General features: G+C 44.2%; 1 protein-coding gene across 1 annotated transcript in view; it reads left to right on the top strand.

The window, feature by feature from the left end:
- The window catches only part of vsx2 (visual system homeobox 2), a 72,437-nt gene extending 69,624 nt beyond the window's left edge, over nt 1-2,813 (top strand). The window contains exon 5 of the mRNA XM_060829001.1: nt 2,437-2,813. Within this exon, the coding sequence (XP_060684984.1) occupies nt 2,437-2,813 (377 nt within the window). The remainder of the gene's footprint in view (nt 1-2,436) is intronic.
- The last annotated feature ends 13,635 nt before the right edge of the window (nt 2,814-16,448 follow it).

The raw sequence follows: 16,448 nt of genomic DNA, 5'->3' as shown, positions 1-16,448 counted from the left end.
TTTATTGATAGAGTTCCGATTGGGGTAAACATATCGAGTTAGAACCCATCTACCACCCCTGAGTAAAACGAACCAGAAATGGCATCACCACAGGAAATGACATCACCAACCCAAAGAAACCCAAACATATAACACTGAAGATATTACCTAGTAAGGTGACTAAACATCTGAAAATGAACCTTCCAGCTCAGTGAGTAAATCTACATCCAATTGATGTCTACTTTTGCTTTGAATGTGAAAATGACTCTCACGTTTTTGCAATGACCATTCTCTGGGTAACAGAGCGTTATATATTTTGGCCTCAAGCACTTCTGAATCCAGTTCAAGATTCTGAAAGAATTCAGTGTTAAACTTATTTCGAGAATTCTGTATGGACACGGGATGTAGAATTACATTGTCCTCGGTATCTGGCCTTTTCATTGTAAGAGACACAAGGCACAAGGTTAACTGTTCCGAGGTAGAGCTCATTAATAATTTCAAAAGGAAATTGGAGACCTGAGGGAATTGAACTTGCAGGGCTCTGAGGATGGATTAGTGGACTGAAGCTGACTGGATTGCTGTACAGAAAGCAGGGGCTGAATGGCCTCATTTTGTGCTGTAGAGTGAAAATAAGGTTGAGAATGTATTATTCTGTAACCAACCATGCTCTACTAGGCCCGGGCAGTTTGCCAGAAAGGAGAATATATAATGTCCTTCCTCTCTCACTGGTGAGCACCAGTACACTCTCGCATGGAGGTAAAATAACACTTCCTACTATCACGTTCTTAGCTCTGCTGAAGTCAAACATCTCAGGTTGGGGAACACAACAGTGAGAAAATTCATAACAGGAGTAGGCGATTTGGTCCCTCAACAGTGCTCAGCCATTCCATAAGGTCATGCCTAATCAGAATTGTGGCTGTGCAGTTCACTTTACTGTCTGCCCCTCCTCTAACAGTTGACTCTCTTACCGAGCAAATGACGTCCTGATTCTATCTGAACATATTTAATAACCCAGCCTCCACTACTCTGTATAGAATAGAGTTCCGATTCGTGTCCCTTTGAGGGGTAAAATATTCTTCTCCTCTCAGTATAAAAATGTCATTAAAGATTTGCCGCCTTGTTAAAGACTCCTCCACAAGGGATAACATCCCCTCCATGTCAGAAATAATAACCTTCTATCAACAGGGCTGGAGAATTGCTTAAAATACTGAACTTTCAATGAGTTTTCAATTCAATCTGAATGCAAGGTCCTCTGTCAGATCCAGTGAGGAATGGAATCCAAGTCCTCATTAGATGGACTGTGTCAGATTGGGACAAACTGATTTAGTGCTTGATGGAAAATTCCTTAACAGTCCTGCACCAATGGGTTCGCCTGTAAAATTCCCTGAGCATCCTTCCCATTAACCTCCTGCCTGCCCCATCCCCATCACTCTCATCCCCAGTGTAGGTCTTTAAGTAGATGTTCATTGCCTACTTTAGGGCCACATTCCAACCCCCTCCTCCCATTCTGACCCCACCACCATCACTTCTCCCAAGCCTCAGTTCTGAGGAATTCAGGGGAAGGGGACACATCCAGCAACTCATCCTTTACCAGGCTATGGGCAGGAATAGAAGGGGGGAAAGTGCCATCCTCAAGGGTCTGATATGACAAGTGCAGTCCCTCATCAGGGGCTCCCAAACTGTTCCCTTTGCCCTGTCTTCTCCATTCACTTCCATCACCCTCCAACCCATCCCCTCATGATGTTTTAAGGTGGGTTGTGTGAATCTGATTGGGACAGAGGGACCTGTAATTACTCATAAAGTCATAGTCATAGAGTCATACAGCACAGAAACAGACCCTTCGGTCCAACCAGTCCATGTAGACCATAATCCCAAACTAATCTCGTCCCACCTGCCTGCGCTTGGCCCATATCCCTTCAAACCTTTCTTATTCATGTACTTCTCTAAATGTCTATTAAACGTAGCTGTGCTGCATCCACCACTTCCTCTGGAAGTTTATTCCACACAAACAACCCCCTGTGTAAAACAAAAATTGCCTTTCACGTCTTTCTTAAATCTTTCTCCTCTCACCGTAACAATGTACCCCTTAGTCTTGAAATCCCCCACCCCCGGGAAAAGTCATCTGCTACTCACCTTATCTATATCCCTCATGAATTTGTGAACCTGTTTAAATGATTAACCATTAGTGAATTCTCAACGTGGCCTTGGATAATTTGGATAATCTTCAGAGTTGGCATTTATATGTCCACCAAACTCTGGTGTATACCACCTAAATTTGGATGTGGCATTGGGGATCATGCACCCTTATTATGAGTGAGTTTATTCTCCGATGAAACCTTTGTGTCTTAATGATCTGATCTGACCTGACCTGTAGTGTCTGTGTTAAATGAAGCCTTTAGCTCCCAGGTTCCTGCTACAGTTTAATCTTGGCATCTTTCTTTGCTTTACTGTTTTCAGTTCAAGATGGCTTACCAATGACCAGACGCTTTTCTAAAACCGAGTACCAACAATTCTTTCTAGGAATGCACAAAAAGTCCCTCGAGGCATCTGAGGTGGTGAGGAAAGTGGAAGCCGAGCACGGCAGTCAGGCCAGCCAGGAGGACCCGGAGCGTGAAGTCAAGGGCAAGGATTCCAAGGCGGCCATTTCCAAAGAGGAACTGCGGGAGAGCAGCATAGCAGCCCTCAGGGCGAAAGCACAGGAGCACAGTGCTAAAGTGTTAGGAACGGTGTCCAGTGATGGGCAGAGCAAGATGGCGGAGGAGGAAAGACCCGAGGAGATGAAGAGCGAGCAGTCTAAGGCAATGCCTGATGAGCTGTCGACAGAAAAGTTCTAAACTTTATACAAAAACTGTTAGCTCTTTATATCACTGCAGTCTTTTATGATGCAGTACTCTTCAAGACTATTTCACAGCAACAAAAGCAACATGATGTTGGCTCTGACTTAACTGTCAGGCCTCTTTCCCCATTTTATTTTTAATCAGGTTATTCTTGATGGATATGTGTGTGCGTGTGTGTTTTTTTTTAACAATTTGTTGTTGTTATATTGACTTGTAATGTAACTATAACCTATAATTATTCATTTGGAGTTGCGCCAAAGTGATCACTGGTGGATTTTGGTAGTTTTGTTTTTCTTTCTGTTCTTTATTTTTTCAATTGTGTTCAAAAATGTACTTGGATGTTCCAGAATTAGTCTTGGTTGCAGCATCCTCGTTAAATCCTCCATCCTCTAACCATTGATTCATTGTTCATAAACCAGACTTACAAGGGACACCTTATGATCAGAATAAAATACACACAAGGCCATTCAACCCTCCCAGCTCATCAGTGATCCATGTGTAGGTCCAATTCAGAATCTCATCTTTTCTCCACATTCTCTGCAATTAGAAATGATCATTTTTTTCCATAAAATATCAGCTGAGTTCACATTACTGAGTAAAGCAGCACCTAATTCCATAATTCCAACTTAAGTATGAAGTAGTTGCTGTCGATTTGAGTTTAATTCAATTGAAATGCATTCATTCATGCTTCCTGGTTCATTTGATACTTGTGTCATGGCAGCCATCTTAGCTGGCACATGTTACCATAGCAACAGTAGTTAGTGATTGGTTTGACATAAAACAATGGAAGGTTTCAGTTTGCAGGCTCTGGTTGTGAGATGCATTCACAAGAGTGGAACTTTTTAATGTCACATAAGCAATATTTTCACAATGCATTGGTTTTTCTCATTTATTCCCAGTTTGCTCATCTCACATCTCTTTTTCTGAAAGATGATGTTGCCCTCCACTCCCAAAATGGGAGTTCCACAGGTGCTGATAGCCTTCTAGTTTCTTCAATGATTTGCTAACCTTCCTTCCTTATTTCTTAGACACTGGTAAGGTCACACTTGGACTACTGTGTACAATTCTGGTCACCCTGCTACAGGAAGTATGCCATTTAAATGGGAAAAGGTGCAAAAAAGACTTATAGGGATGTTACCAAAACTGGAAGGTTTGAGATACACAGAGAGATTGGACAGGCTGAGACTTTCTTTCCTGGAGCGTTGGAGGCTGAGGGGTGACCTTATAGAGGTTTATAAAATTATGAGGTGCATGGATAAGATGAATAGCCAAAGTCTTTACCCCAGGGTATGATGTGGAAGTGCCCATGTTGGACTGGGGTGGACAAAGTTAAAAATAACACAACACCGAGTTATCGTCTAACAGGTTTATTTGGAAGTACAAACTTATCAGACTGCGACTTGAAAGAAGTTCTGGGATTTACATATTAATGAATTGAAACCTGCATCTCCATTCTAAGTGATTAAAGACTTAACAGCAATCTAGGCTTATTCAATACATCGCATCAGTTGTATGACACTTTGATTTTTTGCTATAAATTCTGTGTTCTATGATCCCGCCCCACTAGCTACCTGATGAAAGAGCAGCACTTCAAAAACGTGTACTTCCAAGTAAACCTGTTGGACTATAACCTGGTGTTGTGTGATTTTTCACTTTTCTCCCAAGGTAGGGAAGTCCAAAACTAGAGGGCAAAGGTTTAAGATGAGAGGGGAAAGATTTAAAAGGAATTGAAGAGTCAATTTTTCACTCAGAGGGTAGTGCATGTAGGGGCAAGTACAATTACAACATTTCAAGGACCTTTGGACAGTTACATGGACAGGAATGGTTTAGAGCAATATTGGCCAAACGCAGGCAAATGGGACGAGTTGAGTTTAGGAAACCTGGCTGGCATGGATACGTTGGGCTGAAGAGCCTGTTTTTGTCCTGTGTGACTCCATATACTATCAACCTAGCCCTATTTTAATCTGTGAAGGACTTGAGGGTATTGGGAAAGAAAGCAGGAAAGGAGCTGAGGCTTATCAGATCACTGAATCACAAAGCAGACTTGATGGGCTGAATGGCCTGTTTCTATTCCTTTTTTATTGGTCCACTGATAATTCCCAGGGTCTCTACTTTCTACATGTAAATCACCTCCACCTCTCAATTGGAATCTGGCATCTAACTCACTCCCAGATACCTTTATTCAGCATATAAATCACCTGAATTCAAGGAGATTTAATGGACCAGAATGATCCGATTTCCATGATTCAGTAATTATTCTGCACACTGTGTTAATGAGATGGGGATTAAAAACAGGCAAGTAGTGCTCAAAGGCTGTGGTGGCAAAAACTTGTAGTTGTTTTGAGTGGATTATCTTACAAAGTCTGCCCCTCTGTCACCTCTTAGGTTTGAGAAGTTCCTAAACTTGATGTGGAAGGAAGCAGATGAATTGAAGGGAGCTCACAGTGCCTCTGGTTTCTGGGGGATATCAGAACGTCCATCTGACACAGATCTCCAAGACAGAGACAGCAACTCCCCAGCTTGAGATGATTGGCGTCAGGGGCATTGCCACTGCAAGGTTATCTGCAGTAAGTGTGGTTCTGGAGTGGTCAGCTCTCGTGCCAAAACACCCAAATACCACCCCCAACATTGTAGAGGCTCACTGAAGAATTTCCCTGGTACAGCCCTTCACTCTGTTGTTCACAATGGCCATCGCCCTTGGACTGATTTGGAGTGTCTGTCCCAGAGAGTCCCTGGCCCATTCTGCACTGAGTGGGCGGCTCCATGGTGTAATATGTTCAGACTTTCCAAGGAGATTCCCTGCGATATTTCCCATTTGACATTGGGTGAAAGTGGCCTTTTACGATTTGCCCATATACCTATGCCCAAACCCCATCTGACACTCAATGCCTCACTGAAAATTATGTTCCCAATGTAAATGGGCTGGAATCACAGAATCCTAATGTCGTTACAGTGTAGAAGGAAACTATTCAGTCCACTGTGCCTGCACTGGACTTCCAACAGAGCTGTGCTACAGATCCAAATTCTTGGCCCTTGTTAAAATTTTCTTTTCCAACCTCCCAGGGTTTAAGGGTCACTGGGGGTGGGGTGGGGGGGGAGGTCAAGCCAATCTCTGAAATGGGAAATGGTCTCAACTGGGCCTGCCCTGCACCCCAATTTTAAAGTCCGTTGGGTGTAAAATGACATTGTTTGGCTATTGATGATTCTTCAATGTTTTGCTAAAATATCATACTACCACATCTAACCTGGCATCCCTCTGAAATGATGGCACTACCTATGAAATACTATAACTGGGTAGAGATTAGTGACAGGCAGATGTGACCAGGGTATATTTAAATGAAGCATTATTGTGCCATTAATGTTTCGTGTGAATCATCTCATGCTCAATGAATGTCCATGGTTTCTGGGAGAAAGTCTTTAATGGGCCAATCATTAAAGTTTTCCTGCTACATTAGGCCCCTTGCTAAGATAGAAGATTTCCACAAACCTCTTCCACTTTACCCCAGCAATATTGGCCAGATTTATATTCTCCAATCTAGACCTGCTTCCCCCAACTCCCACGCCCCTGTATAACTGCCCAACCAAGCTCAGTGAAGGTATTGGATAGCCCATCTATCCAAGGCACCGGTATACCTTTCCTCTTCTGCCTCCGCGATGTTTCCCACATCGGACCAGCCCAGGCTCCAGGTGACACCCAGCTGCATCATCATCATCAGCAAGGGGGAGGTTACCCCTAGCCTGCTCCCATTGGAGCCCTCCTTCCCCCACTTGCCCTGTCGATCCTCATTCTCCACCCTCCTTACTCGACTTTGGTACTGGTCGCCACAGACTCCACCATGTTGAGGACTGGCTGCTATCCCAGATTTTGCCACCCTTCCCTGTGGGTGCTGCTGAAGCAAGGGAAACGTTAACTGTTTGTTTGGTTGATTCCAAAGGCCAGGCATCCTCTTTGATAGTGGGGGTGGGGGTATGGTGGTGGGCGCAATGCAGAAGGCCATTCAGCCAGCTTGCATTCTACTGGCAATTAAAGGCCTGGGGAGTGAGTTGAGCAAAGCCAAGTGAGCTCAGGTCTGACAATACCAGAGCGGGAAGGTTGATTCCCAGCTCAACTTCAGCCCAACTTCAACCTCCGTAAATGGCATTGGATTAAAATTGCCTCCAGTCCTGACCAGATACAATGCCCACATGACTGACAATTTTAGCACAATCATAATGTTAACCTGTGCCCTGTGCCAGGGAACACCCCTGGGACACCCGCACCAACCAACCCAACCGCCCCATGGCTTTACACTTTAACTCCCCCTCCCACTCCTTCGGCCTAGGAACCCTCTAACCACACGGGATGAATATAGATTTCTCCAGCTTCCTCATTTCCCCTCCCTCCACCTGATCTCAGTCCCAACCCCCGGATTCAGCACCGCCCTCTTGACCTGCAATCTTCTTCCCGACCTCTCCGCCCCCACCCCCTCTCCGGCCTATCACCCTCACCCTCACCTCCTTCCACCTATCGTATTCCCAGCGCCCCTCTCCCAAATTCCCTCCCCCCTACCTTTTATCTCAGCCCGCTTGGCACACCAGCCTCATTCCTGAAGAAGGGCTTATGCCCGAAACGTCGATTCTCCTGCGCCTCGGATGCTGCCAGACCTGCTGTGTTTTTCCAGCACCACATTTTTCAACTGAGCCATGATGTGTTGCAAGTAGCTGACCGATGCTCTTGGCCATTGTGGTGCTGCTGCCATGTAGACTCTTAAGTCTTTCTCCTTGTCTGATGCTTCTCTGAGGGGCTAGCACAGGGGGCAGAGGTCTGAGAGGTTAAGGCTGTTGATATGTTCCTCAATAGAACGACACTCCCTCTCCAGATGCAATGATACCCCAACCCAACCATACCCTTGTAGTAGTTACATTTCATCATCTTTGGATACTTGGGCAGCCGAGCAATGGGCTGTCAGAAAGGGGCAGAAAGGCACATCCATCCTGAGAGGCCAATGTATCCATATTAGGCTGGTGTGACTGGACCCGGATTCTATTGGGTCACTGATGTTACCTGTTATAATGGTAAAACCAACCCTTGTACAGGCTTGTATCCAGCCGCTGTGTGGGTCAGTTTAGCTCAGTTGGCTGGATAGCTGATTTTGATGCAGAGTTATTGCCAACAATGTGGGTTCAATTTCTGCATTGGCTGAGTCTCTCAGTCATAAAGAATCTCCTTCTCAACCTCTCCCTTTGCCTGAGGTCTGGTGACTCTCAGGTTAAACCAGCTCCTGCTGTCTGCCTCGAATGAGATAGCAGGACAATGGCAAGTTTACTTTGGTCTATATTCCTTGTCCCAATCACTTAACACCCTATTCCAAGAGCAGCAATGAAAGACTTGCATTTATATAGTGCTTTTCACAACCTCTGGAGGTCTCAAAGGACCAATGACATTCTGTTCTGTAACACAACAGTCAATTGTCCCTTAGAATTATGACAAGTAATGTGATAATGCCAGATAATTTGTTATTTTGTTTGCAGCATTGAGAACTAGATGTTGACCAGGGCACCAGGGAGAAATCCTCTAGTCTCTTTCAAAATGGTGACAGCTTGTAAATGCATCTTAGCAAACAGATAGTGGCTCTTTTGAAAGATGGCGTCCCTGGCATTGCTGTACTCCCTCAGTACTGCACGGAGTGTTGGCCTTGGGCTATCGCTGTGGAGAGGGACTTGAATCCCAAAAGTTGTTATCCAGAAGTCAGGCAACTTTTATCTGAGCCACTAGCAGCTCTGATAACGAATATTGGTCATACTAGCCAGTGTCACCTAGTCAATGACACCTACACTCTGTGAATGAATAATTTTTTTAAAACACATTATTTGGGCGCATTTGAATTGTAGGTGAGATACTGCTTTCTTCAGGGTGATTACTATGTTTTAATCCTTAGATATTCCGTATGTGTGAGATTGGATTAGATTAGATTAGATTGCCCACTGTGTGGAAACAGGCCCTTCGGCCCAACTAGTCCACACTGACCCTCCGAAGAGCAATGTTTATTAGTCATGCTTGTGTTCAATAGGGGGGAATGATCTGTTTGAATGTGAGTGCAGAACCGTGTGCAAATGAGTTTCTGGTGTTTCTTCATTTGTAGCTGGGGTTGGTATGTGGAAAAATGCAACCTTTATTATCAGGCTCGGCATGGGATAATGCTCATCGATTCTGTCCACACATCTGTATCTTCTTTGCACAGCCCTCTATTAAGTTTACACCCTACCTGCTGTAGAAATTGCTGCAATCACCAGCCAATTCTTTCTCCTCACATCGTAGGAGAAATCAATGACTCCTTCCTCCTGTGTCACATGGATCCAGAGATACTACACAAATCTGACAACTTGAGTTCAAAGTAAGCCTAAAGACACCTTGTTTGACAAATAATTGACCACAATTAGCTGCCAAAGTAATGGCCAGACTTATGGATCTTACCATTTTTAATACACCAATGCTGCAGCAACTTCCCTGCCAGAGGTAAATGTTCAACTCAAGCATCCAGAAATGGCTCACTCTATGGTGAACTTTTCCAAAATGGCAATTCGCTGCCTGTCTCACCATTCAACACATTGTCTGGGGTGATGCTGCTGTATTTACACAGTAGATACACTCAAATTCACAAAGTGAGTTCAGCATTTTCCATTTCTGGATGTAGGTTTTGCTCGTTGAGCTGAAAGGTTCATTTCCAGGCGTTTTGTTACCTTACTAGGTAACATCTTCAGTGGGCCTCAGGCGAAGCCAATTTTCCATTTCTCTCTCATCCATTTTAACAAAGTGTTAAACATTGATTCCTACCAAGTAACACCTCTAGCACGATTGTGTAATCTAATTATTTCAGACTTTAATTGTTGTTGGAGATTTTCCAAAAGTAACATTTTTTTTAAAAAACAGCATAAAATGCATATCTTTTGGAACAAAAGAACTGAACCAGAACCAGTCGGTGATAACTTATCAATCCCATTCAGAAAGGGAGGGAAGTCCAGGCAGATCTTAATAATCAATTAGTGGGAGAATGGGCTACACTCAAAGAAATGGACACATTCCACAGGTTGATTTAATAAGAACTTGAAGATCCACAAGATAGAAACATGAACAACAGGATTGTAACCTGAAAGTTTCTTCCCTATAGAACAGGTTATTAGATCACTGATCATTTCCATACTCTACTCATCATTTGAGTTGCAGTGGCAACTGGAAAATCTTTCCCTGAGAGCGAAATGACATTCTAAGTCTGAAAATGAGAACTACTTTGCTGAAGAGAAACACAACCTTACAGATTTTAATTTAGGAGAATGAGAGGTGACCTCATCGAAACAGGTAGGATTCCTAAGAGGCTTGGCAGGGTAAATGCTGATGGGGATGTTAATCCACGTGGAAGAGTCTAGAACCAGAGGGTATGGTCTTAGGACAAAGGGGCACCAGTTTAAGACTGAATTAAGGTGGAATTTCTTCTCTCAGAGGAGTGTGAGCCTTTGGAACTCATTTCCGCAGAGATCTGTCGGGGCAGTGTCCTTGCGAGTATATTTAAGGTTGAGATAGATTCCTGATCAGTAAGAGAATCAAGGCTTACAGGGAAAAGGCAGGAAAGTGAATGGCGGAGCAGGTTCAAGGTCCAATTGGCCTACTCCTGTTCCCATTTCTAATGGTCTATGCTCGTATGGTATACACTGAGTAGAAATGTAGTACAATTCAGTGGGCCATTTAACTCTTACCTAAAGACCCTGTGAATAGATTGGTTATTCAAGTATCTCGAATGGTGAACAACCATAGGTTGAGCCTAAGTTCATATCCATGTCAGAGACAGGAAATTTGAAAGAAGACTCCTGTCTAGGAAGAATATGTCTCCATTGGGTGTGGATCCCATGGAAGACAGATCAGCTAAAGGCACGCTCTTTGTTTTGGAGGCTTGAAATATTGTGAACATGAGCCTGCTTGTGTCCCAGGTCTAAACCTAATCCAGATAAACCATTTTTTAATCTGTGCTTCATAGTGCATTGTAAGGCAAAGGGACAGATAAAAACCCATAACCAGATAAAGACAGAATGGAGCTTTGGACAATTGCTGAAGAAACGATCAAACCTTAGGTTTGAACAGGAAGGTTATTGGACAACAACACAATGGATGGTGGGTATCTAGGGTGTCACCACTTCTCCCTCAGCTCATTGCAATTTCTAAAGTATGAAAATCTCATGCTTTCATTATCTCATTGTTTGCTAAATGCATTCTCTGATGTCTGATATCAGTTGAATGGAGCTGGAAAGTCTTGGAATGTAAAACCTTTGTAAATATTGTACATACCGTGGCCCACACTCTGCTGGGGTATCCTGAATATTGATATATATCAAATTGTAGTTATTAAAATTATGTGTTTCTTGTTTGAATTTCTGTATAAAAAAGGACAGAAGATCGCGGTCACATCAGAAAAATAAATAAGTGGTGCAATGAGCATTTGCTGAAGATCAAAACTTGGATTTTTTTAGGGAATTTATGGCCTGACAATCAACGAAGGACATCTAGGGCAGTAGATCCCACCGAGCATCACTGGAGTACAATTAGTTACAAGAAGCAACTTGCTTCACATGGGTGAAAGTAGCAACACAGAGGAAGATCCCAATCCCTCCGTGAACCCCTAACTCCACTCAAGTATCACATTGTGTGTGTGTGTGTGTGTGTGTGTGTGTGTGTGTGTGTGTGTGTGTGTGTGTATATACGCACGCATATGAGAGTGTTCTGTAAACATCCCATAAGGAAAGACCATATGGCCCATCAAGTCTAGTCCTTTCTCTCATTTAAACAATGCAAACCACTCCATTCCTCCACCCCAGCCATAAAACCTTCAGGGGAAATATTCTGAACAGATTGAAGCGCAAATTCAAAGATAAATTGAGCAGAACATTTGGCTGCTTGCCCAGCCGTAACCCCTACATTATACATTGAGATCCCATTGCCTTTCTTGGCACGATATTCCATCAATTCAAGAGGTCTATTGATGGAGGGTGAAGCTTTCCTTTGGTCCAGTTTCAAACCAATTAGTGAGAATTCGATGGTCATTACAAAAATAGTGAGGAGCAAGGCCAATGAGGAATTTGTACACAGCAATGAGTGGACATAAATATCGAGATCAAATCATAGGAGGACCCATTGATACACTTATGATGTAGGTAGAGATTGGGTAGTAGGGACTCAACAATAAATGTCAGAAAATCAGACCCCTTGCTGAGATTTCAGTCCAGAATTAAGATCACCCCAACATCTGTCATTGAGCTGCAATACCTAAACATGTGTATAGTAAGGTTCACTTTCAATAGAATCGTTGTGTCCAGTTCTGGGTACTCCTCTTTAGGAAGTGAAGGCATTGGAGAGAGCACAGACCAGATGGACCTCAGCCCGGAGTTCTGAAGGAGATATCTGAAGAGATAGTGGAGATGTTAGTGGTGATCGTTCGGGAATTACTGGGTTTTAGATTAGATTACTTACAGTGTGGAAACAGGCCCTTCGGCCCAACAAGTCCACACCGACCCGCCGAAGCGCAATCCACCCACACCCCTACATATACCCCTTCTGGGAGTGTCCCAGAGGACTGGAAGATCTCTAATATAATCCCCCTTTCTAAGAAGCAGTAAAGAAAAGACGTGAAATTACAGACTGATTAGCCTGACCTCGGTTGTTGGTAAGTGTTTGGAGTCCATTGTGAAGGATATGATTTCTGAATACTTGGAGGTGCACGGTAAAACAGGGCAAAGTCAGCATGGTTTCATCAAGGGGAGGTCATGCCTGACAAATCTGTTAGAATTCTTTGAGGAAGTAATGAACAGGTTAGACCAAGGAGAATCAATGGATTTTATCTACCTGTTGTTCAAGAAGGCCTTTGACAAGGAGCTGCACAGGACGCTGCTGAGTAAGATAAGGGCCCATGGTATCAGAGACAAGGTGCTAGCATTGGCTGTCTGGCAGAAAGCAGAGCGTGCGGATAAAAGGGTCTTTCTCAGGATGGCAGCCGGTGACAAGTGGTATTCCGCAAAGGTCAGTGTACTGGCCCTCGAGTGGGTCCAGAGGAGGTTCATAAGAATGGTCCTATGAATGAAAGGCTTAACATATAAGGAATGCCTGAGGACTCTGTGTCCATACTCGATGGAGTTTAGAAGGATGAGGGGGTACCTGATTGAAACTTACAGAATACTGAATGGCCTGAATAGAGTGGACATTGGGAAGGTGCTAACAGTTACCGGATTGGTAGGAGAGACTAGGACCCAAACACACAGCCTTGGAGAAGACCTTTAGAATAAAGATAAGGAGAAACGTCTTCAGCCAGAGAATGGCAAATCTATGCAATTCATTGCCACAGAAGGGTGTGGAGGCCAGGTCATTGAATATATTTAAGACAGAGATAGATAGGTTAAAGATTGTCAAGGGGATCAAAGGTTATGGGGAGAAGTCGGGAGAATAGGGATGTGAAATGAATCAGTCATGATTGGATGGAGGAGCAGACTCGATGGGCTGAACGGCCTAACTTCTGTTCCTATGTCTTATGACCTTATAACAACACTCAAGAAGCTTGACACCATCTGGGACAAAGCAACTCTACTTGATTCATTCCACATCCACAAGTAACCACTCCCTCTACCACTGACACTCAGCAGCAGCAGTGTGTACTGTCTACAAGATGCACTGCAGAAATTCACCAAAGATCCTGAGACAACACCTTCCAAACCCATGACCACTTCCATCTAGAAGGAGAAAAGCAGCAGATACACGGGACAACCATCACTTGCAAGGTTATGGGGAAAATGCAGGAGAATGGGGTTGAGAAACCTTTCAGCCATGATTGAATGGCGGATTAGACCTGATGGGCTCAGTGGCTTAATTTCTGCTCTTCTGTCTTATGGTCTTATAAAAATCTCACGGGAATCTCCCAAAGGTGGAAAACGCCTGTTATGTAGATAAACTGTAGAAGCTGGAACTTGAAGAGCAGGTTAGCAGAGAATTTGCTGAAAATATTTGTAACTATGAAAATCCTGGACAGCATAGGTAGGTAGGGACAAACTATCCCCTTCGGTGGAGGATTGCAAACAACAGTTTAGAGGTTTAAGGCATTTGGAAAATGAACCTCTGGTGACATGAGGGACACTTTTTTTCATGCAACAAGTGGTTAGGTCTGGAATACATAGCCAGAGAGTTGGAGACATGTCTACTTGAGGCTTCAAAAGAGAGCTGATTATCTTAAACTAAAGAATATGCATGGCAGTGGGAAGAAGGTGCAGGAGTGACACTAGGTGCACTCCTGCAGAGAGCCAGTGCAATCACAATGGGCTCACTGACCACCTTCTATGCTGTAACCATTCTGTGATAGGTATAAGTTTTAGTGAGTAATGCACTGATCACCCTCAAATCATTAGTCTCTCCTGGCTCCTTGCTTCTTGGAATTAGGCAACTGGTTGCCTAACCCAAAAACGTTTCTCACAAAATACTGGTTGGCGACGCAGAGGAGGTGGTCATAAATGTGTGAATGGAATGGAGCAAGCAGTGGAGGGAAAAATACAATCAGTCAGGCTTCAGTCTTCAATATGGCTTTATTCTCACAGTTACTGGGTAACTGTTCACTACAGAATAGCAAAATCTGATTGCAATACTGGAGCTGGTCTCTTAGTGTATTGGAGTCAAGAGTGTGGTGCTGGAAAAGCACAGCAGGCCAGGCAGCTTCTGAGGAGTAGGAGAATCAACGATTCGGGTGAGACCCCTTTCTGATGAAGCATCTTGCCCCTTATCCAAAACGTCGATTTTCCTGCTCCTCGGATGCTGCCTGAACTGCTGTGCTGTGCCAGCACTACACCCGCAACTCTGATCTCCAGCATCTGCAGTCCGCACTTTCTCCCTGTTAGTATATTGGAGCCCACCTTAAAGGTAAATTATTACTGCCCAAAAGGCCAGATAATGAAAGTGAATAATTGTAAAGAAAAGCTTTCACATATCAACAGCATTTTTTAATTACCACAAGACAGCCCGAAGCAATGAAATGTGGTCACTGTTGTGTTGTAGAAATTGCAGCAGCTAGTTTGAGTACAGCAAACTCCCGCTAACAAAAGTGAACTAACAGTCAGCTGTTGCTTGGAAACGTTGGTTGAGGGATACATATTGAGCAGGACACTGGACAGAACAACTAGCCTTCCCCAAAGAAGTGGGCGGCACGGTGGCACAGTGATTAGCACTGCTGCCTCACAGAGCCAGAGACCCGGGTTCAATTCCCACCTCAAGTGACTGACTGTGTGGAGTTTGCACATTCTCCCCGTGTCTGCGTGGGTTTCCTCTGGGTCCTCTGGTTTCCTCCCACAGTGCAAAGAGGTGCGCGTCAGGTGAATTGGCTAAATTGCCCGTAGTGTTAGGTAAGGGGTAAATGTAGGGGTGTGGGTGGATTGCGCTTCGGCGGGTCGGTGTGGACTTGTTGGACCGAAGGGCCTGTTTCCACACTGTAAGTAATCTAGTCAAGTGACAGGAGATCGTTTCCTTCACCAGAAAGAAGCCACTCCGACAGTGCTGTACCCCCTCAGTGTTGTGAAAAGGGACTTGAACCCTTCATATTTGGGTGCGAGGGAAAATCCCATAGAGACACAACCTGAATGGAACAGGCTTCCACCATGTTGGGACTTACAATAAGCTGTTTCCTATGGAATCCAAGCACGTCCTATGGTGTCTCAGTTGCAGCACACACATTGCTGCAGTTGGGATCTTGTTGTGCATGACATGGTTGTCCTGTTTCCAACAATGATAAGAGTGGATGTACTTGGACAGCAGATCATTGGGCTGTAGACATGTTTTGTCGTGCCTAGAGGTTATGCAAACTCATGATATGAATATCATTTGTCCCTTTATTCTGACACAAGGTTCCAGATGGCAGTTTCTGAAAGATTCCACCAGGGGGCACCCATTTCTAGTCAAGCCACAATGACCACTTCAGGGATGAGTTGTCAGGATGATAGGCTGCTGCATCACTAGTTCAATGAGAGTAGATCTGAGGAAACTGAATGACATACATTGTTCTAAATTATAAAAGTCCACTGAAGCAACAGGTAATGGGAGGGTCACTGATTGTTGCCAGATGACACACTGAAGCAAGCACTCAGATTTAATTCACTCAAAGCCCATTCACCGGCATGGGTGAAATCATGTTCTCAGTATTTAAAGATGAATATCCAGAAAAAGGTTCTCTTTTTATTAGTCATTCGCCAGATGTGGATGTCACTGGGTCAGCCAACATTTAATGCCCATCTTTAAGAGAGGCAATAGAGAGCAACATTCATAAACTGCTACAATCCATGTGCTACAGGGACACCCAGAGTGCTGTTAGGAAGAGAGCTCCAGGACTCAGAGCCAGCGACAGTGGAGGAGGTCAGGATGGTAAATGATTTGGAGAGTGACATGCAGATGGCAGTGGGACTGGTTTAGCCCAGTTGGCTGGATAGCTGATTTGCATTCACTGTTGTGAGGCCAACAGTGTCGGTTCAATTTGTGCTCCAGCTGAGATTACCATGGAGGGCTCTCCTTGTCAACCTCTCCCCTCACCTGAGGTGTGGTGACGTTCAGGTTAAACCAGCTGTGCGTCTCTAGTGACAGGACAA

Source organism: Hemiscyllium ocellatum, chromosome 8 (genome assembly GCF_020745735.1).
Source record: "Hemiscyllium ocellatum isolate sHemOce1 chromosome 8, sHemOce1.pat.X.cur, whole genome shotgun sequence".
Taxonomy (NCBI): Eukaryota; Metazoa; Chordata; class Chondrichthyes; order Orectolobiformes; family Hemiscylliidae; genus Hemiscyllium; species Hemiscyllium ocellatum.
This window is presented reverse-complemented; position numbering and strand designations above follow the sequence as displayed.